At 37.6% G+C, this 22086-nt stretch overlaps 1 protein-coding gene across 37 annotated transcripts in view; it reads left to right on the plus strand.

Moving 5' to 3' along the window:
* The window catches only part of LOC145685718 (CUGBP Elav-like family member 1-A), a 925590-nt gene that overhangs the window by 554340 nt on the left and 349164 nt on the right, over nt 1-22086 (plus strand). For all 37 annotated transcript variants that reach the window (XR_014131470.1, XM_081758172.1, XM_081758190.1 and 34 more), the window contains exon 3: nt 14913-14995. Coding sequence is in view for 36 of the 37 variants with exons in the window: in XM_081758172.1 (XP_081614298.1) it covers nt 14913-14995 (83 nt within the window). In the remaining variant the exon portion in view is untranslated. The remainder of the gene's footprint in view (nt 1-14912; nt 14996-22086) is intronic.

Raw genomic sequence — 22086 nt, forward strand, 5'->3', positions numbered from 1 at the left:
CATAGAAGACCACAGAAACGACTTATCACAGTCTCACATTGTCTAGTATCAACCGGTAGCTTGCGATGATTGCTTTTATCGTGCTCCCCACTCCATCTCTTCAGTTATCGAACAATTGTCCGCATAATTATTCGAGTGGGAAGTACTCTAATAAACAGAGTAAAATTTTATTCTAATAATTTTAACCACACATTCACTTCAATACTAAGTTTTATTTTACATCTCTCTGTTGCAACTCAAACTACAAACTTATACAACCCAAAAAGCAAGTATGTTAAGCGTGTCTGCAGAACATTGTAGGCGCAGTAAGTTGGCCAATTTGTTACACATAGTGGACCAGAACAAAATAGAAACCAAACTGGGAGTATATTTTCCACTTCTATTCATCCGTATAGCTAGAACAAATACCGCCACCGACTTCATTAACGGAATCAATCCGTTAATACCTTAACGGGTAACGGTGATACGACCCTCCGTTAGTCCCTACGATAACTCTTTGAACAATTATCACTGCCAAGTTTGTTAATGAAGTCAATCCGTTAAATCTTCCCGAGTAACGGTTATTTTAACGGTAGTTATCTATATACTTTTTTCTACTATTGAAACAAATGTAGTAGAAGCTTGAAATCTATCCGTGAGATGGTAACAGCCATCCTGCAATGGTTGACATCTACCGGATGAATTTAGAAGCTTTAGTGTGTGTAACACTTTTTTTCTGTCTACCACAATTTATTATTGATTCAACGCGTTCTTTTGACGAAGTTTTATTATTTATGTTTTGAAAATTAAAAATGAAATTTAATATTGTTGTTCCCTATGAGATACATTGGACAGATAAGCGAAAGTGCTGCCATCTATGCATACTGTGAGCATCTTTTGAAAGTCGCCTTAAACTGGGAGCTCAACCATTGTAGTGAACTCGATGCTATCCAACCGAGGATGATGTACACCCGAAAGACACGCACGCTAGCCAATAAGCAACGTAGGAATACTTTTGAGGCTTATTGTTTCAGGGGTTTCTTGTGCGAATAGGTGATTTAGTTAAACCAGTGTTTCTCAAAAAAAAAAAAAAAATATATATATATATATATATATATATATATATATATATATATATATATATATATATTTTACCTGGGTCTCCCTCTTCATAAACCCTGCATACTTCACGCCGCTCTCCTTTATGTTATTGGTCATATGCGTGCTGTTTTGTCTGACAACCCCATCTGCATTTTCAGATGCAGCATTGTATTCTAAAATCTTCAATAATAATAATAATAATAATAATAATAATAATAATATAATTTAGGTTTATAGTTTTTAATTACTTGAAAATCTTGAATAGGAATCGAAAGGATAAAATGTTAAACGTGTAGTGTCTGTGTGAAGTTTACTGAAGGTAATTGTAAAAGTTTATTAGTACAAATTGTGCTTTATTCATAAATTCAGTTGACTTATGTCAGTAACTTGAACCCTCCATGCTCACTCTTCACGCCCCCTATTCAAGTAAAAGACTAGGGATGGCCTTTTCCGAAAAATCTGTTTTGTGTTTTTCGAATTTTTTTTTTTAATTTTCATTTTTCGTTTTTTGAAAAAAATAGTTTTGTGTTTCTTCAAAAGAAAATTTGTTTTGCGTCTTTTAAAAACTTTCGTTTTGCATTTTTTAAAAAAATTGTTTTCCATCTTTCGAAAAAAAAAATTGCTTCCTGTTTTTCGAAAAATTTTTGGCTTCATTTTTTTTTTTGAAAAAATCCTTTTTTGAAAAATGTGGCCATCCGTACCCCAGGTAGAAGAGCGCGTCCCACAGGTTGGGAACCACTGCGTTAAATGAGCAAGTGAGAAGGAGATAGAAGTGGAAAATATTGTCTGTGGTAAGAAATGGGGAAATTACTCACAAAATTTAAAATTATTTCTTAGCTTTTGACTTCAAGCAGTCTGTCGTGTGATTGCCAAGGTAATCTTAGTGAAGCCTAGGCAGTAATTCTTTTTTAAATATAAAGAGTGTATCTATAACATTTTATAGAATCAATATGACGAAACACGCTACGTAATTGAATTTAAAAGAAGAAACGCATGCATAGAGTTCATAGATTATAGCTGACCGTGAAAGGTTACTCAATCCAATGGTGTTTGCTGTTACAGTGAATGAATTGAGTTTCCTGACTGGAATTCCATGCTGCTGCTGCTTTCTGTTAGTGGAACACTACAGGGCGTGACCGCGACCTCTGCTGCAGAGAAACACTTTATTGCAGGTATCCGAAGAAGGCTTTCAGAGAAATTGAATTCCCTGTTATTTTATTTCATTTTGTTATCGGAAGCCAGTAGGCGTTGTGGCGGGAGATAATTCCTATGAGTACCCTTCCATTGTCTTGTCTTATCGTTTTCAGCGACACTCGTCACTTGCGTTCTAATTATGTAAATGTATTGAACATGTATCTCCTTTTTTCATTAATAAAATTTCTCGTTTGAGACTTCAAGTTCGTATGCTTATGCATACAGGTCCGTATCCAATGGGGCTAGGGTGGGCCGGGCCCCCCTACATTTTCACTGTCCTCCTAAAATTTTCACGGTAGGCTTACAAATGAACTATAATATAATGGTGCACTATAATATTTTTGGGTTGGGCCCCCCTAACTTCTACCGGCCTGTATGCGTAAGTATCAGAGGTTTTATAGCAATGCTATTGGTCGTCAGTCCGTCTGTTCTTCGACAGAACTCAGAGCTGACGTACTGAGACTGTAAGAAACGGTAAGAAATATGTAAGTGGTTATGAATTCTATGCCCCAAGAATCCATCCTTAATTCCTTACTCCAACCGAAAGTGGTACTATTTACCGTTCCATTCAGGATTTTTTTTTTTTAAATATGGGTTCAACATCTGAAGAGTACACAGTTCTAAACCCTCTACTGAAACCAGAAGTGCTTAAAATCTAATGCAACTCGCTATTTCAATATTGATTGCCATAGAACAAAAACGGCAATCAGAGACCCACCCATCCGGGGGGGGGGGCACCGGGTTTGGACCCCCGGAACTTCCGAACTCAGCATAAATTTGTACACTTCCTCAATAAAACTATATTGTTTAACAGAGGAGAAATGATTGACGTAGCACGAAAATTTGATCTTACCTTTAATCTGCACTCTTTCTCTCATAAAAACAATCGAATTCTATGATTTTGTTTTCTGAAAATATCGATGGAAGGATTTTTACAATTATTTACCGTCTCTTCGGGTGCGAAATAATAACCTTTAAATACTACACAGACATAATGGCTTGTAGTCAAGGGCGCGCATCAGGGGGCGCTCGCCTCCTAGAGGAAATTGTACTTCAGAATATCGAAAATCCAATAGAATTTTTACATTAGTTACAGCAAAATTTGAAACTATTTTTGAAACGTCGCTTATACTCCCCCCCTTGGAAACCACAACATGGGCGCCCTTGCTTTTAGTATTGGACTATTCCCAACAAAAATTTCTGGGTGTGCGCCTGAGTTTTCTTGTCGGAAGCCTAAACAGGTGACCAAGTTAGGCAGTGCGAGACCGATCAAAAACTGCAGGCTACCGAGTATCATTACGGATAATGACGTAAAGATATTAAGCTAACCGGAATACGGCATTTACAATGGCAAATAGGTTTGGGATCCTTTGTCTTCGTCGGGAAATTATGGAGAAAGAGACCTGGGCACTGGCGCAAATCCCGGGGTAATGAAGGGGACATATCCCCTCCAATCTTGGAACTTGAAATACAGCCCCCCAATAATCTGGTTTGAATTTTTTGTAGGGAGAAATGTGATTTGTGTCAGATTGTCACAAAGGAAAGTGAAATGAAATTGATGTCCTCCCAGAATAAGCCTGAAATCCCCAATGTTGAAGACAACTCGGCTCCCCTGATCCTCTGCAGCATTATCTTTCAACTTCATAAATATATTGAACATCGCTTTAAAAAATATATATATGGGAATGGTCAATCCGTCCATTCCCCCCAATGTTGAAGACAGATTTGCGTCGCTGCCTCTTGGTACAATAATATTAATTAATTTGTTATACACAGGACAGAATTCAATGCGAGAAACGGCATCATTTAGGGGTGCAGTGGGTGCAGTTCTGCCGTGTCGTGACAAAACGCTGTAACTTTGGCGGAGAAGTTTTGCGAAAATGAGCCGTAAAGTTTTCATTCGAAAATGTGATCTGTATAGTGTAGAACCAGTGTGTCTTGACTTTGGAAACACGTGGTTACCAAATGTAATGTTACGTAAATGCATGTTGTGTGATTAAATTTGGTGAAAATTGATTGGTTGACCATTATTGCCTAGTTACACTGGTTCTACACGATACAGATCACATTTTCGAATGAAAACTTTACGGCTCATTTTCGCAAAACTTCTCCGCCAAAGTTACAGCGTTTTGTCACGACACGGCAGAGTTACCCCCTTGATGTATAATCAGTATCTGACTTAATCAACAGTATAGAAATAATCTTATAAAAAAAAAAAGTAATCGTTCGAGAAACTGTGCCGTGTTCGTAGTTTATGGGAAATTTCCCTAATCTAGGGAAATTTCGTAGATAAATTTAGCATAAAGGGAATTTTTTGATAAAACGTTGAAAATCCAGGGGGAATTCTCGCGCTGATTGATTGATCAATATAAATACTTTTTTTTCTTCAGAAATAAACCAATGCATTAGCGATAGTTTGTTTGTGTGTGTTTGTTTGTTTGTTTGTTTGTTTTCAAATTTGCATAATTTGCACCCATTGTTGACTGGGTGTTGTTGATTTTGAGTTTAACGTCCCCTTCAGCAGCGAGGCTATATGAGACGGGACCTACTGATTAACGTGGAATCCAAACCACATGAACTCCCGCCGGGAAACGAACCCGGGTCTCCCACATCTCTTGACTGGGTGTAAGACTCACGTCCTAATGTGGCGGAAGGGCAAGCTGGATACGCCGGAGTTCTATATATACGTACGTTAAGTAAGTAAGTTACTTTAATACTTACAGTATATGCAAACTGTTCACATTTGTGTAATGCCTAACGTCAATGCAGGAAACGTAAACAAAACATGAACGTAAATCTTAGGCCTAATTCTTAAGAAAATTGACTCAAACTGATTTTACACTACACAGATATGAAAAGGTAGCCTGGAAACTAGGCCGGATAGTCGCTAGCGGGATGCTGGAAGTCTATTGTATTTGTGTGTATTTTTTTTTTTTGTAGAAAAAAGTGAAGGGGAAAATAAAAAAAAATATAGAAGCAAAATCAAATGGAAAAAGCAAATGTGGTTGGCACTTCCTTTAATATAACTAAAATAATCTTATGACATAACTTATGTCGTAGGAATTGGACACTCAACAAACTAGGGAAAATTTAATAAGAAAACGAAAAATTTTTAGTATTTTTTTTTTTACCGAAATCTACGAACACTGACTATTCCCAAGCAAGATCTAAAATAACGCTCCTGAATGCCAGATATTATTTCGGCGACGATGAACCTCAGATTTCTTTAACTCATTAAATAAAATGTGTGAAAATTCAATATGTAATGATCATGACGAAACCTAAAGGAATTTTTTGTACTTCATGTTTAACGACCATTAGAATAGACTCGCCTTGAAGTGAAAATTAGAATGTACAGGATATGAGAATTCAGTGTAATTGAAAGAATAAATACTTTATAGGTACTTGTAGTGACTTTTATTGGAAATAAAGTACTTAAAAATAATGTAATGATTTCGAACGATTACCATACCTTTAAAAAAAAAAAAACTAACAATTTTCAGTGCAAAATAATTGCATAGTATCTTGTCAACTTTTTTTTTAATCTTTAACTCAAGCGATAACATTATATTTTAGTAACAAAACACGAGGACAAGGTATAAAACCCTTCCATAAGATAGATTGGTCCATTACGTAAGTACACCTAACCGCTGGTAGGTGTGCTATTGGCACTGGTATCGCTCAATCTTCTTTAAGTGAAGCCTAATGCTCGTTTTCATCGTAAAATACCTCTTAGGATAGGAATTGAGCCCCCGCCGTAAGATATACAAATGCTTCTTACATTGGATGTAAATCGCTCGTAACGACCAGTGTTACTGGAGCGTTATAGCACACGAGAAAAGAATTGTTGCGAGTAAGTCATCCTACACCCCTTCTTTCCCTCGTAGTATCTGGGAAAAGTAAAGGATTATCTTAACGATAAAGGCAGTACCAAAATGGCCGCCAACATTAGTTGATGTAGAAAGCGCTCTCTCACACACACACACTACTAGCAATAGAAGCTGATTGTTTTTGGATGAAAGTGGTAAGGAAAATTTTTGCCCCCTTTTATAGATGGCAGTAAACGCATAGTGTCTGTTCGTATTGGCAATATTCATATATCAAAAAAGGAACATATTGCAAAGTTATGTTACTTTCGTTATATGGCGATCTCGTTGGATAATGAACCCTCACAAGATTGATTGCTCAAAAGAGCACTTAGGGAAATGGGAAACTTCGCTGTATCTTACATGAAAATGATATCTATGCATAATATTTCCTAGTGTATAAATTAGCATTATTTGTGTTCTGAGTATAGAGATGTATGTGGAAAAGAATGTCGTACTGGAATTTACGAAATCGAGCTTATGCCAGATGGTCCATATTATGTTTCCATTATTTTTTTCCCGCAGATTAAGAAATCAATACTGTGTGACAATGGGAAGATTGTCTTATTATAGTAGTCGTATAGATACGAAATTTTCATGTAGAAGCTAATAATTGCAGCGTCATAGAAGTGACCACACATGTATCAGTGTTTCTGGGGGCCACATCTCCCCCCAGAGTTCTCAGTGCCCCCGAAGGAGACCAAAATAATACGTCTATAATATAATAAATACAGTAGAATAGTTCCGTGTGAAAATATTGCCCCTCCAAATACTAAGTGTGCTCCCTGGAACATTTTTTTTAAAGAAATACGGTGTAGACTATAATACAGTGGGGCATCGATAACTCGAAGTTGAAGTAAATAGATAAAAATTCGAGTTACCAAGAAAAATTTGAGTTACCGAGGTTCATGAAAAATGCCTATTTAACCTCTATAACTTGAAATTTTATTCGGGGGCCACGGTGGCTCAGTGGTAGAGCGTTCATGTCAGTTGCATAGGATACTTGGTTCGACCCCAGCTCGCGCCAAGTGAATTTTGTGGTGGACAAACACCGTGTGCATAGGTTTTCTCGAAGTTCTCGCGTTTCTTTCCACTTTCTTCATTCCACCATTTCATTCATTTCTCATCATCATCGTCTCCTTTAGTATAGCCGGCATATGCGTGGGACGTAAAACTTATAGATTTAATTTAATTTTGGAAGTTTTTTTTTTTTTTTATTTCTTCAAACCTCCATAACTCGAAGTTGTGCAAGTTTCTTGGGCATTTATTCCGGAGTTGGGCGTCCGCTTTCGCCATGTTTTTTCAGTGTCATCATCTTTCCACATTTTCTGCAATTTGTTATTAGGTTCATTAATCCGTGCTCTTCACAAACTTTTAAAATATTTTGCTCGTTATCAACGTATTGCTTCACAAATGTTAAAACTGTTAGTTCACTGCCCTTGTACATTCGCCATGTTGATAACATAAATGCTTGTCACTTTCCCACAATGCAACTGTTCGGTTACCTTGCGCCAAGTAGTTCCCTCCGCTCGCCGTATAGTCCCATGTTTATAACCGCTTATATATAACAAATAAACAGATTTTTCGAGACCCTTATATATTATCAAGCACAAAAACGATCAAATTATCCATATCTTTCCTGTAAATTTTAAAAATTTTGCTGGAAACGGACGCCCAACTTTGGAACTTAACCGTTTCTTGAATGAAATGAGATGACTAGTAAAAGTAAAATGCTATACATGAGTAAAACACAATTACTGTACACATTAGCAACAATAACAGAACTAGCAACAATGACAATTGTGTAAAAGCATAGTTATAGCTTCGAGCTATCGAGGTCTCATCAGGAGAAATTCGATTTATAGAGGTAAAGTTCGACTCGTACAGGTTCGCAGATACGAAAGTTCGAGTTACCGAGGTTTCTAAATATGACTATGAAGACACTTAAAAATTCGACTTATCGAGATTGTAAATTTTAAACATTCGACTTAGAGGTTATTTAAACATTGAGTGTTCCAGAGAGTTCAAAGGAATGTAAAAACTATTGAGTTATCAAGGAATTCGAGTTATCGAAGTTCGATTAATCGAGGTCCAACTGTAATATAATAATAAGAAACTTTAGACACTCTTCAATTCACTCTGAAATGACGTTACTGCTTTTAGCACGTTCGTCAGAAAACAGTTTCTTTTCGAAAAAAAAAAGTTTATTTTCTGTTTTAAAAGTCTTGCAGCATTCGTTTGTGACCTACTACGGCTTTTAACATTTTCTCACTCCCTGGTTTTTCGTTCAATTACAGCAAGGATGTTATAAATAGAGGATCTGCCCATATATATCTTCATCCTATTAAATCGGTGAAGCCAAAAAACCGTTATCACGACTCACTTATCTGCTTTCGATTTCGAGCCATTTCGAAATTCGGCATTTATTTTCGCGTTTCTAAACAGCTGAAAACGGAAAGCCGCTAGGTGACTTGTGATAACGGTATCTCACGCAAAATAATATTGTCTAGGGCGCTCTTGTTCCACATTTCAATTATCTTTTATCTGTTTGAAGATATCACATAATTACTGTAAAATTACCGGTATTTTAATTTCGCCGGGATGAAGACTCTTAAGGCACTTCTCGCCACTTTTGCATTCTGTCCAAGTTCTGTATATTCTTGGTCAATTTGCTGATGTCTAAGATCTTGAAGCTGCAGGAAGCTATACAAACTTTCAGTGCTGTATTGACATCTATTCACAACAGACAAGTCGATGAATTGTCCCAACCGAGCCGATGGCTCAACCCAATGGAGCCGGCTGGAACGGCTCACTCAGTTGAACCGAGCCGAGCCGGTTGACATCACTACCCGCATTGGGCTTCTGCTTGGGCTCAAAAATTAGACCGTGCAGATCTCAGCATTGATGGTAAGAACTACATACTTATATTGCTATATACTTATATTGGTGCCCATGACATTGAGGCTCTCTCAATCTATTGTCGTCTCGTTATCGAGACGAGCCACTCTGAAAATACCCCACAAGATGCACTAAAAGTACGTGACGAGATGCACCCCTATCGTATTCCGCATTACTGCTTACCTTTCTCATGGCATTCGTTTTCCAGTCTAATCAGGCTGATTTCAAAACTTGTTAAAACGAGCTGAACGAGTGAGCCACTTATCAAACTCGACTCGACTTAAAACTCGATCTCAACACAGTAATTCAACTCGAGAAAATTACCTTTGACTCTAATCGAAACTCGAGTCGAATTCAAGTCGAGTTGAGTTATAGCTGGGCTCGTGCCCATCCTTAAGTATCCCGTAAGCCGTTAAACTTGCGGAGCTCAAATTCAGTATATTAACTCTCTATTAAAAATGAACAGAACGTGTCCTAGTATTTTTTAAAATTCTCCTTTATGGGGGGAGGGAGCAGCACTTTTTATATATGGAAATTTGGTAGTGGTTTGGTTTCTAAAAATAATCGAAAACAATCTATATTAGTTGAGAAACAAATTGAGAACCCATTATTAATTGAGAAACAAAAATACTTGCTTTCTACTATAATAATTGCTGAAGCTTATGTTTATTATACGGAGTGCTTAGAGCACAGTGTAATCAACCAATAAAGTTGTGAGAAAAATAGGTACGAAATTTGTCTGTAAGCTTAATTACACGAAAATTTTAAATTTGGACTGTACGCTTAATCATACGAAAAATTTTACACCTTTTTGTTCCTTTACGTTGGTCTACCTACCTTGATTTGAGATTTTTCAAATTTCATCCTTTTTTCCACTGAAAAGTATCGATAATTCAACAAGGAAATAATTATACCATGATGCTTTAATTAAAATTCATCGTAATTTGGCCCATGACAAACACTTTACCATTTTATATCATAAAGGTCAGATCTATCATTATTGTAACAGAGCGGTCCTTGAGCGATTGACCGTAGAATTCCAAACTCTGATTAGTGATAATATCACAAACTGGTTTTATTACAAGTGTAAACTCTAGTCAGTAGAGTCATGTGTCAGAGTTGATGATGATGTGTTTTGGTGGGCCAGAGTGGGTCAGTAGGTGAGAGTTGTTCATGTTGGGTGGTGGGTCAATGGTTCATGGTGAGTGGTGGGTCAGAGTGGATCACGTTGGGTGGTGGGTCAGAATGGGTCATTGTGGGTGATGGATCAGTGGGTCATGGGTCACAATGGTTGGTGGGTCAATTTTTATTGACCCACGCCATCTCTGACTTATACCACATTATAGAGTTATTAATGAAATATGTCTATAAAATATGAACAGACCCGCTAGAGAATATGGATCGCGGTGGCTCAGTGGTTAAGCGTTTCTCTTTATGTATGGGGTCCTTGGTTCGATCTCAGCTCGCGCCAAGTGAGCTTTGTGGTGGACAAACACCGTGTGCGTTGGTTTTCTCGGGGTTCTCCCGTTTCCTCACACTTTGCTCATTCCACCATTTTCATTCATTTCTTACAATCATCGTCTCCTTCAGTCTTGCACGGCATAAACGTAGGACGTAAAACTTAAAGATTTCCGCTTGAGATGTTTTTGAAAAAATCTGAAATACTTAACCCCAAGGATAAACTACTACTCTTCGGAATTTTTCAGGGGGAAATGGCTTACATCGCATGATAGGGTAAATAATTAAATATTTATTTATGAAATATGAACACTTTTTTTAAACATCCTATGTTCATGCATAATGTATTGTAGATTAGAGAATTGGTGTTTTTCACTAAACGTAATAGGTACTGCCTACCCTGTCGGTCCAGCCGATGCTACTGTGGATACACTTGAGTTAGAAATCGTGGTGTGCTATTGAGATCAGTAGAAAATAAATTTTTATACTTCTTCCATCGTTTCCTGGACTTTCCGTCTTTTCCTTGCCCCTTGTTTCCGGCTTCTCTTTTAACTATCTTCTTCATGAGTTTTCGTTTCTTATCTCTTTCTGTATCTACCTTGGCATATCCCATTTTCTCCCCCTTCCTTACACACACACACAACTATCTATCTATATATAAAAAGCCCAGCGTACCAGGAGGTCTGTCTACTTTCCACTACCTGCAAAAAACCAATCTCCGAAGCCAAATTCGGAAGGGAATTGGGGAATCCAAAGGCATTATCCCAACGGGAGATCCAAAGTCGCACCGGAAATAAAGAAACTGAACAGGGATCTCCTCCACAACACACGAACATACAAATTGGAAAGTCCTCTCTTCCTTGTGACTTGTAAAGGAAATCAGAAGGAAAGTCCTATTCGATTCTGTTCTCTGTGAATAACCTCGCTTGGGATCGTCTGGCTGGCTGGAGAAAACATGGGTGCATCAACTCTCCATTTTCTATATATAAAAGTTCCCCAACCAGTAGTTCGCCATAAGAGCTGAAGTGAAAGTCCACATTTCCATATTCTTGCGCGTATAAGAACTCCCTCTGGCTATAAGGTTAGCATAGTAGCTTCAGTGCGGGAGAAATTAACTTCGAATCCGGTGGAAAATCATGCGCTTCGACTTTGGGTGTCAAGTTGGTAGGGTCACGTCTCATATAGCCTCGATGCTCAAAAATAATGTTCGTTATGGTAAAAATAGCCATAATGCTCACGTCCCCCTTTCAGATCCCAATCGAACAGTCAATGTTCTGAAAAGAGACATTAAACTTCAAACCAACCAATAGGATGAATGAGCTGCACCTTTAATTTTTGCGTATATTTTAAGAAGAAGAAGAAGAAAAAAACTTCTCATGGACACAAAATACATCCACCTAGATCTGCGGACGAAATCGTGATAGTGCCAGAGGAAAAAATAAAGGCACTTCTAAATGGAACGAAATGAGTACTTAGCAGGAAATTCATCGTGAACATCAACAAGACTAAACAAAAAGTCAAAGAAAATTAACAGATGCGCTAGAAAAGAAACAAGAATAACTAGCTAGCTAGCTCTATGGCCTATGAACCACGAAGGTTAAGTGCCATGTTCACAAAATTTCTCCACTGACTTTTGTCCGTAGCCAACTGGATCCAGTTACTACTTTGTATTCCTATTTATACCAGATCCATGTTAATATTATCCTCCTCAAAAGATAGCTAAAGCGATTATCTGATCCGAACTCGTTAATGGAGTCAATCCATTAATATCTTAATGGGTAATGGTGGCTATCTACGTATATCCCGTTTAAAATCCGTAATACTACCTTGCTGCTATGCAACTTGTACAGTAGCAAAGATATGTTGGTTGCCTATAATACAAGGATAAGTAGCTTTTCTTATTGCAATTATCTCGGCCGAGTTCCTTAATGGAATCAATCCGTTAATATCTTCACTAGTAATGTTGGCTATCCATCTCTAGTTTAAAATCCATAACTTTTCCTAGCTTATATGCAACCTTCACAGTAGCAAAGATATGTTGGTTGCCTATAATACAGTGATAAGTAGTTTTTCTTATTGCAATTATCTCGGCTGAGTTCACTAATGGAGTCAACATCTTAACGGGGATAGTGCTTATGCATACCCCATTTTCAGCTATTGAAAGAAAGGTGGTAGAAGTTACACATCACATCGTTAGATGGTAGAAATTGTCCTTCAGTGGTCGACATTTATGGACGAAATTGAAACCTCAAGTGCGTGTTTCTCTTTATTGTCTACTTTTATTTATTTATCTATTGTTTACAAGTAGTTTGTATCACCGTTAGAAGAATTCAAATAATAATAATAATCCCACTCTTATGTTATTTCCCTGTTTTTGTTGCTTCATATATGTTTCTTATGAGTCTTCGATCTTTCCATTCCAACCCAACTTTTTTTTTACAACTCCCAACAACAGTTCCTAATTCATACGATCGAAAGCTTTTTCTAGATCAATAAATACAATATACACCTCTTTCCTTTTTCCTATAAATCTTTCATTGGTCACTCTTAATAATTCAGTTTCATCTCTTATGCCCTTATCTCTCCTGAATCCGAACTGTTCCTCCTCAACTTTTCCATTTGTTTTTTCTATACAACCTTCTGTTCAGTTTGAAGCACCTTTTTTTTTTGCTGCTGCATGCGATATGAAACTAATAGTTGTATAATCCTCACATCTCTCTCTGGACTCGATGTCATAGTCATCGATATCATGATTGTCTTCAGGAAATCCTTGGTCACTCTTCTGTTCCGTACTTCATTCTGATGTTTCATCTCTGGACAAGGGTACACCCACGGAGTGGTCCATCGGATCCGGGCCCTTCCAAAAAATCTTCCTCACTCAAAATACATTTGTACACTTTCTCAATAAAACTAAATTTATTTAACAGGGATTGATGTAACATGAAAACCATATCTTACACTTCATATATACTCTACTCTTTCTTTTATAAAAATATTTTTTCCCCTGAAAATATGTGAAAGTAATTTACAACTACTCATAGTGTTTTCGGATGTAGAATAATGCCCGTTCAATGTTACATAGACGTAGTGGTTTGTATTGGACCCCTCTCTCCCCAAAGTTTGGATCCCTCCCAACAAAAATATCTGGATTCGCACCTGATGATGAGGGAATAATTAGTAACAATTCCATCTTAATATTGGCTTAAGTTTAGAGGTGCCCGTCCAGTTTCATACGTACAAAATAATAATAATAATAATAATAATAATAATAATAATAATAATAATAATAATAATAATAATAATAAATAAAATTGTTAGGTTAGATTATCCGGTAAGACTTTAGTTAGACTAGAACAGTGACTAGAACCGGTTCTCATAGAAGCTTCAATTATCACTTAAATTCAGTAATACGTGGTTCTCAAAAAAATTAAATAGATTCTCTTCATTATTATTACATAATTCTGTAAAACTCAAAACTCAATTCGGATATATCACATTCAACGCATCCTATATGACTAACATGGTGTTGAAAGGTAATTCTTATTACTTCATTTCTCCTGTAAATTTTCTTTTTTCTCTTTTCTTTTTTACAAAAACGGAGGGGTGTGTCTAAACTTAACCTTCAATATTTAGCGTGGTTATCGTAAATATAAAATTTTATATTTAGTTCTCAAAAATATTTTTTCTTCAAAAATTGCACATGAAAACTCCCATAACATTTGGTCAGCTCAATGAAATCGGTCGATTTGTCTGTATTCACCTTTTGATGTTTTTTTTTTTTTAATTATTATATTTATTTATTCCAGGGGTGGACCCAGGACAGACTTCTGAGGAAGGGCGGTGGGTTTTAATACTGCTACTTAGAGCTACTTTTAAGAGCTCCAAACTCTCGGATGGGTTTTATTTATATAAAATAAGAGTTTCCCCTTCTGGGGGAGCAATAGCCCCGATCGCCCCTGGATCCCCCCTGGTTTATTCATTAGACCCTAATAAAATTGTAGAATTTTTTAATGTATTGTAAACAATGAAAGCAAATTCAGAAACTGCAACGTAGCTATTTCAATTTTAACTTGAAATTGTGTATTAGAAAGTTGGAAATTGTTTCATTGTTTCTGAATTTTGTCTTTATAACAGACCTAATTATAATTTATGGAAGAAAATATCATTTTGCGAGTAAGGTCTTAATATCTAGAAATGAGCAGTTTCCAGTAGCAATAAATGTATTTTTTTTAATTGAAGCAAAACAAGCAAAGTTGTACATACAGTTACACTTAAAATATGATAAATCTGCCGCTATAGTTTTGAGTAACCATGAAATTGATAGATGTTTTATTTTGTATCACATGAGATTATACTGTAGTTTTTCCGTCTAATAATATAATAGTAATGTATTTCTTTGTTCCCATTTTATTCCAGGTTGCTGTTTCGTTACTTTCTACACGAGAAAAGCTGCGTTAGAAGCCCAGAATGCACTTCACAACATAAAAACGCTAGCAGGCGTAAGTATCTAATGGCTAGTACCTAATGGCTTCAGTTCTTTCTGCTAAGTAGTTGTAGTTATTAATTTATTCTTCAGTACCTATATGTGTTCAAAACGTAGTTGTAGTTAATTTCTTCTTATCATGATGCGTTCTAAACGTATCGAACCGTATTTATTTAATCCGTGGAAACCAATGAAGGATGGGTGAGTTTCTTCAGTGTAGATGTAGAGGGGGCATTCATATGCCGTCGTGAATTTTTTTTTTTTTTCTGCCCGCAGAAAACGTCAGTGGTTGGCAGTCGACCAACGAGAGAAGACGTGTAAGTAAGCGGTTGTCGGATTTCAGTTTTTGACAGAAAAACTTGAGCAGCGATATTGCATCCAATTTTGTCAAAACCTTGGCGATACCCAGGCGGAAACCATTCGCAAGATTCAACAAGCCATGGCCTTCGGGGCCTCACGTATAAAGAAGTGGTACAACCACTTCAAAGATGGCCGCACATCAGTGGACAGTGAACTGTAGTGTGCAAGGCATCTAGTAAATTTTCAAATTTTGACTGAAGCCAGCACAGGTCAAAATAAGTATATATCGTGTGAATTGTAATACTAATTTTGCAACTCAACAAGTATTTATTAACAAGTAAAAGAATGATTTTTTTTTTCCTACACGTTGAATAACAAGACAACCCTGTTCGTTCCTTTCAATGACAGGTGATACGTAATAAACGAGGTTCAGAAATAGTAATTTATATATCGTATTCTGTAAATACTTCTTAATCATAAATATTCTTTTTTATACTCAATTATTATAAATAACACTTGCAATAGAATATGAAAGTGAGCACCACGGTGGGGCTAGGGGGCCGGCCCCCCAGACTTTGGCTGGCCCCCTAAAAGTTTCACGGTAGGCTTGCAAATGAACTATGATATGGTGATGAAGCATAATATGATTGGTTCGGCCCCCTAACTTCTACTGCCCCCCCTAAATTTTTGGGCTGGCTACGGGCCTGACCTGAGCAAAGGGCCTCGTGACAAGATTAGCAATATTTTTTGAAGGTTAATAAGACTAAACATGTAATTAAATGAGGCCTTTTTACGCCGGAATGGTACCTTTTTATAACTTCCTTTCCCATTTACACATATATTTTAGAAAAAATTTGGTTACATTATATAAATTAAGACCTAGATAGAAGTAGTAAATAACGTAACCCTACTTCTTACCTGCGAAAATCCAAAGTGATTGGAAATCGGTATGGCACGGTTAAGTTCCGGCTCTAGTAGCGCAATTGCCCACCAGATGGAAACATACTTCAGACACAGGTTAGTACACAACAGATTCTCTCTCTCTCTCTCTCTCTCTCTTTACAGAATTTAATCATTGCGCTCTTACGATATTGTCTTATACATAGTAATAAATATAAATACATTTATTGGGACTATTACGTTACAGAACCACGTTCAGGTAGACCCTCAACAAGCCGGAATGACAAATGTCATTGAGCAAGTGCGGACTGTCTTGCAGGACCGTTGTATCACAGTTGGAAAAAATTGCGAACCATATAGGGGAAAGCATCGGATCGATACAATCAATTTTGAACGAGAATTTGGCAATGAGGAGTGTGTCTGCGAAATTTGTACCGAAGCTGTTATAACAATGGAGCAGAAGCAGTTGCATCTGGACATTGCACAGGACATGCTGGACAATGCAAACAATGACTCCAACTTTCTGAACATCATGATCACAGGCGATGAAACGTGGGTTTAGGGGCAGGCCCGTATTCAGGGGGTCTAGGGGGCCGCCCCCTAAATTTTTGCTGGTCCCCTAAAATTTTCACGGAAGGCTGGCAAATGAACTATAATACGGTAATGAACTATCATATGGTTGGATCGGGGCCCCCCTAACTTCAAGCGCCCCCCTACATTTTTGGGCTGGCTACGGGCCTGTTTAGTAGGGATGGCCACAAAGATCCGTTTCCGACGGAACCGGTTCTCGGAGATCCGGTTTTCAGAACCGGTTCCGGACCTGGATCCGAAAACCCGGTTCCAGAACCGGATCTTAGGAACCGGTTCCAGGCTTGGATCCGAAATCCCGGTTCCAGAATCGGATCTTAGGAACCGGTTCCAGACCTGAATCCAAAAGCCTCCAAAGATCCGTAAAGGAGGCACAAAGTTCATCTTCAAAGCACTGCAAAGAGGATCATGCGCTTGTGCCCTCCCCGTCAAGACTCGCTTGTGCCTCCAGAAAAAAAATGGTCCACCAGTGTGTGTTTAGCCAAATGAGTTGGCCAGTTTGCCTGTTTAGCCAATGAGTTTGCCAGTTACCCAGTTTATTTAGCCAAATGAGACAAGCGGCCGCCGCCTGGGCGCCTGCTTATCGCTTCAACCATTTCATCTAGCACACTGTTCACAGTCTGCCAGCAGCTCGGGTTTAGAGTAGGGATGGTCACAAAGTTTCTTTTCCAGTGGAACCGGTTCCGCCGGTTTTCAGAACCGGTTCCAGACCTGGATCCGAAAACCCGGTTTCAGAACTGGATTTTGGGAACCGGTTCCAGAACTGGATCAGAAGAACCGGTTCCAAACCTGGATCCGAAAAACCGGTTCCAGACATGGATCCAAAAAACCTGTTCCTGAACCGGATCTTCTAGAACCGGATCCGTTCAGACCCGAAAACCGGTTCTGGCCATCCCTACTGTTTAGGGATACGACGCGATTTGAGTCAAGACATTGTGCGAAATGCAGCGGCACGGTTGCTCACCATTCCAAAAACTGCGTTTGATAAGTGTCTCCAACAATAACGGGAGCACTGGGAGAAGTGTGTGCATTTCCAAGGAGACTATTTTGAAGAATATTAGCGTTTCGGATTTCCAAATCAATAAATGTATTTTTCCCCAACCTTGATACTTTTCGAACATACCTCGTATACGTAATTTCAAGATGAGAAATGTTTTAAAGAACATGAGTGATAATTACAGTATATTACAGCTGTAATCAGCGGAAAGTACGAAAACAGGTGCAATAATGGAAGATCTTGCGAATCGTTACATGCAACGGTTAAATTTCATCTCTTGGATCTAGCTTCGAGCCACTGTTGCCAACAATATTTTGGCTAAGTCCCTACAACTAAGTTGAAATGACCCTAACGGAAATTTTAACTGAAACATTAATAGTGAATGTGTGTGCACGCATTACAAATGTTACTACACACAACTTCGCTACATAAAATTACGTAATACGAGGGTTTCATTTTCTCTCTCCAGGAATTCTTTATCCATGCTGATGTATCCTTCCATTATGTTTTTTTTTTCTCAAAACATAGAAAGGCGAACTTGTATTTCATATACAGATCTTTCCGCACGCGGTGGCTCAGTGGTAGAGCGTTCACCTCTGGTGCTTAGGGTCCCGGGTTCGATCCCAGCTCCCGCCAAGTAAACTTTGTGGTGAACAAACACCGTCTGCGTGGGTTTTCTCGGGGTCCCACTTTCTTCATTCCACCATTTCATTCATTACTCATAATCACCGTCTCCTTTAGCCTAACCGGCATATCCGCGGGACGGAAAACTCAGATTTGATTTTTTCAACTTTACTTTTGATAATATTCTATCAATATTTACCTTATGTGCTGTACATCGTTTTTAAGCTCATTATGTCTGTGAAATAAGTTTCCAATTAGCCATCTCATTATTCTTTTTGTGATACGTGGAAGATTCATTGATTTTTCATTTTACTTTAATGTTCATATTTCATGATTTTTGACTGTGTTCCATCCAGGTCCGTATCCACGGAGGGTCTAGAGCGGCCGCCCCGCCCCTAAATTTTTTACCGGCTCCCCTTAAAATTTTGAGGTAGGCTTGAAAATGTACTATAATATGGTTGGATCGTACCCCCCCCCCTAGCTTCTACCGGCACCCTACATTTTTGGGCTGGCTACCGGCCTGGTTCCATTCATTTTAGGACAATTTCTTTCTGAATGTAGAATCTATATAGTCTGTTCTATATTTAAGCAGAATTTCAGACATTTTCCCTCGTTCGGTTTTTGAGATAAGTGGAGAAATTGTTTGTCACTGAGTTTCCATTGATATTAATGTTAAGGTTTCGTGCTTTTTGACTACGTTCCATTCATTTTAGAACAATTTCTTTCTGAATGTAGAATCTATATAGTCTGTTCTATATTTAAGCAGAATTTCAGACATTTTCCCTCGTTCGGTTTTTGAGATAAGTGGAGAAATTGTTTGTCACTGAGTTTCCATTGATATTAATGTTAAGGTTTCGTGCTTTTTGACTACGTTCCATTCATTTTAGAACAATTTGCATTTCGAATATATAATCTACATAGTGTCTTCTACATTTGAACTGAATTTCAGCCTTCTCCCCCAACGTATTTTCACATTATTGCAACCGGATAGGCCGTTTACGGAATTACACCTGTTCATCTTGATCAACAATTCGGTTCCGGGCCATGTGAATTGTGGTCCGCAATTGCATCAGTGGGCTTTCTTCGTGTCTTTCCTTGCACGTTCTCATTCCAACTATTCTTTAGTAATAATTCATTAATAATTTATATTCCTTAACCTAAAGAGCACAATCCTGGGATGCAAAAGTAAAGCTACCGGTAGTTCATTTCTTCTCTTCCTGAGACTTTGCGTCCATCCCATCGTAGTTTGCCGTACAAAACCCGTTGTACATGATTAATCTTTCTCTTGGATAGCGTACGTGCTCTCGGTGCGAGTGGTCAGAGTTCGATTCCCGCTATGGAACTCATGTAGTTCGTATCCCGCTTTAAAACTGTAGGCCCGTGCTTAATTTAGCCTCGGTGCTGAAAGGAATGATATCCAAGGTTGTAATTTGTTCCTTCGGGCCAGAGTTTCATTTAACAGCATCCGATATGTGGAGGACGGTTCCGTGCATTTGCCACAGCATCAGTTACTATCAGCAGTAGCGTACGCAGGAATTTATTCCGGGAGGGGTCCAAACTCAATATGAGGGTGTTTTATATTAAAATTCCTAAATTGCCCATAAAATTAGGCTAAATTTACACAAGTCGAAATTTCCGGTGGGGGGAAGTCCGGACCCCCAGGACCCATCCCCTGGGTACGTCCCTGACTATCAGATGCAGGAGAATCTTTTGGATGGGGCGGATTGCCTTCAGGGCGATTAATTTAGATTTGAAATATGGAAATTCGCATTAAATCAGAAAAAAGTAATGCGTTATTTTATATATATATATATATATAGGCCCATAAAAAAAAAAAGTTTTGCGGTTGCCTTCACCACCCTACCCTTGGACCCACCAGTGGTGTTTTGTCTTCGCCTATTTTCGTAGCGATTTCAGATGTTTGTTTGCTTTCAGTAACTACATTAGCAATTTTCGTGACTGGACCCTTAATTTCTGAAAATTTATTATTATTATTATTATTATTATTATTATTATTATTATTATTATTATTATTATTATTATTATTATTATTATTATTATTATATGAATGTGAATGTGAAGTGTTTTAGAATTAATGTATGATAATGCTACTTACCGCTTAGAAATCGCGGGTCAAACCCAACCCAATTTTCATACAATTACAATCTAGCTGTCTAAATCGTGAACGTTACCGTAACTACGCGTATATATAAAGCGTGAACTGACAAAATAACGGGTGACGTGCTGACGTGGAAAGTTGAAATTTGGCATGATTGTGGCTTTCCGGATGTAACCCACAGGAAAACTATCAAAAGTAAAAATGTTCTATGTTTAGGGAGTCTAAATGGGCGATGAAGAAATTTCCCATGCTATTTAAATGGATCAATTTTTTTACGTATAAGCTCATATTTTAAGTACTTTGAATTCAAATAAAAACATGAAATATGGTGTTCTTATACTTTTTCCTTAGCGTTGCCTAAGTAAATCACCAAAAATAAAAATTTCCAACTGTAGAGTGGGTTTATGAGGAACTAAAAAATCTTTCCCGAGTTATTTATATGGTACTACTTCTACACTCCAAGTTATTTAGGTACTTCCGGCAGGATTAGAATGATTAAATTCGGCATGATTGTAGCCTTCCGGGACTAACTGACAAGAAAATTGCCAGAAGTGAATATTTTTAGGTTTTCGGGGGTCGAAAGGAGGGATGAAGAAATTTTCATGTTATTTAAATGGGCGTTTTCTTGGGATACAAAATCTTATCTTTCATATAGTTGAAATGCGAAAAGAAACTTGAAATTTGGTAGAGTTGTAGGTTTAAGAGGTGCAAGGCCGTAGGCCAAGCAAATGCACGAAATTCACTCTTGATGCAAAGGGTGATACATAAGAGACGCGAGCCCGTAGATTGAGCAAACGCGGGGGTCCGGGGACTCCGACCCCAGCTAACCAAAGGCTAATCCTCAATTATATAACCAAATTGTTCAGACAAATAGCCGGTGTATTTTTTTTTACCGTTAAGTTAAAATTATTCTTACAATATCCAGTTATCAGTATATCGTTCTCTATTGAAAAACACAATAGCTTTCTTCTAAATACTCCTTAGTATTTACTTATTCAATATCGGTATTTTTTTTAAATCGGAAAACTTTAAATGGTCATTATTAATGGAATTTTATTGACGATTATAATTGGAAAGTAGTCGAACTAAAACTTAAGGAAGTTGAACGAGTAATGACAACCCATTCTTCAATCGAAAATTGAAATTACCAATGAAGAACGCTGAAACAAACAATTAGCCAATCAACGGTTTCCAGACATCTTCAAAATGGCTCCCTTGTCCGTACTTGCAATCATAACTTCCATTTTACTTTGAAAAGAAGTACAATTGTATGCCACCTTGCGTCTCTGAAAGCTTAGCTGGTTGTAATGATTGTACACGCACAGATTCGGGATGTAAACAAATTTTACAAAGGATCCTGTATAGTCTCGGGATTTTAAATTTACGTAAATATTGGAAACCCAGGATTATTTTGTCTTTTAATTTTCGGAAATTTGAAAGAAATTCGTATGAAATATAAAATCTATATTTATTTGATCAAATAGATGAGTCTGTATAATGTGTGTGTTTCAAATATCGTTTATGTCACCTGGAGCAGACCACTCATTTCTGGTGGTCCTAATGATTCGTGTTAGTCTAA

The sequence above is a fragment of the Thermobia domestica genome, chromosome 5 (assembly GCF_964235325.1).
Source record: "Thermobia domestica chromosome 5, izTheDome1.hap1.1, whole genome shotgun sequence".
In the NCBI taxonomy this organism is placed as follows: Eukaryota; Metazoa; Arthropoda; class Insecta; order Zygentoma; family Lepismatidae; genus Thermobia; species Thermobia domestica.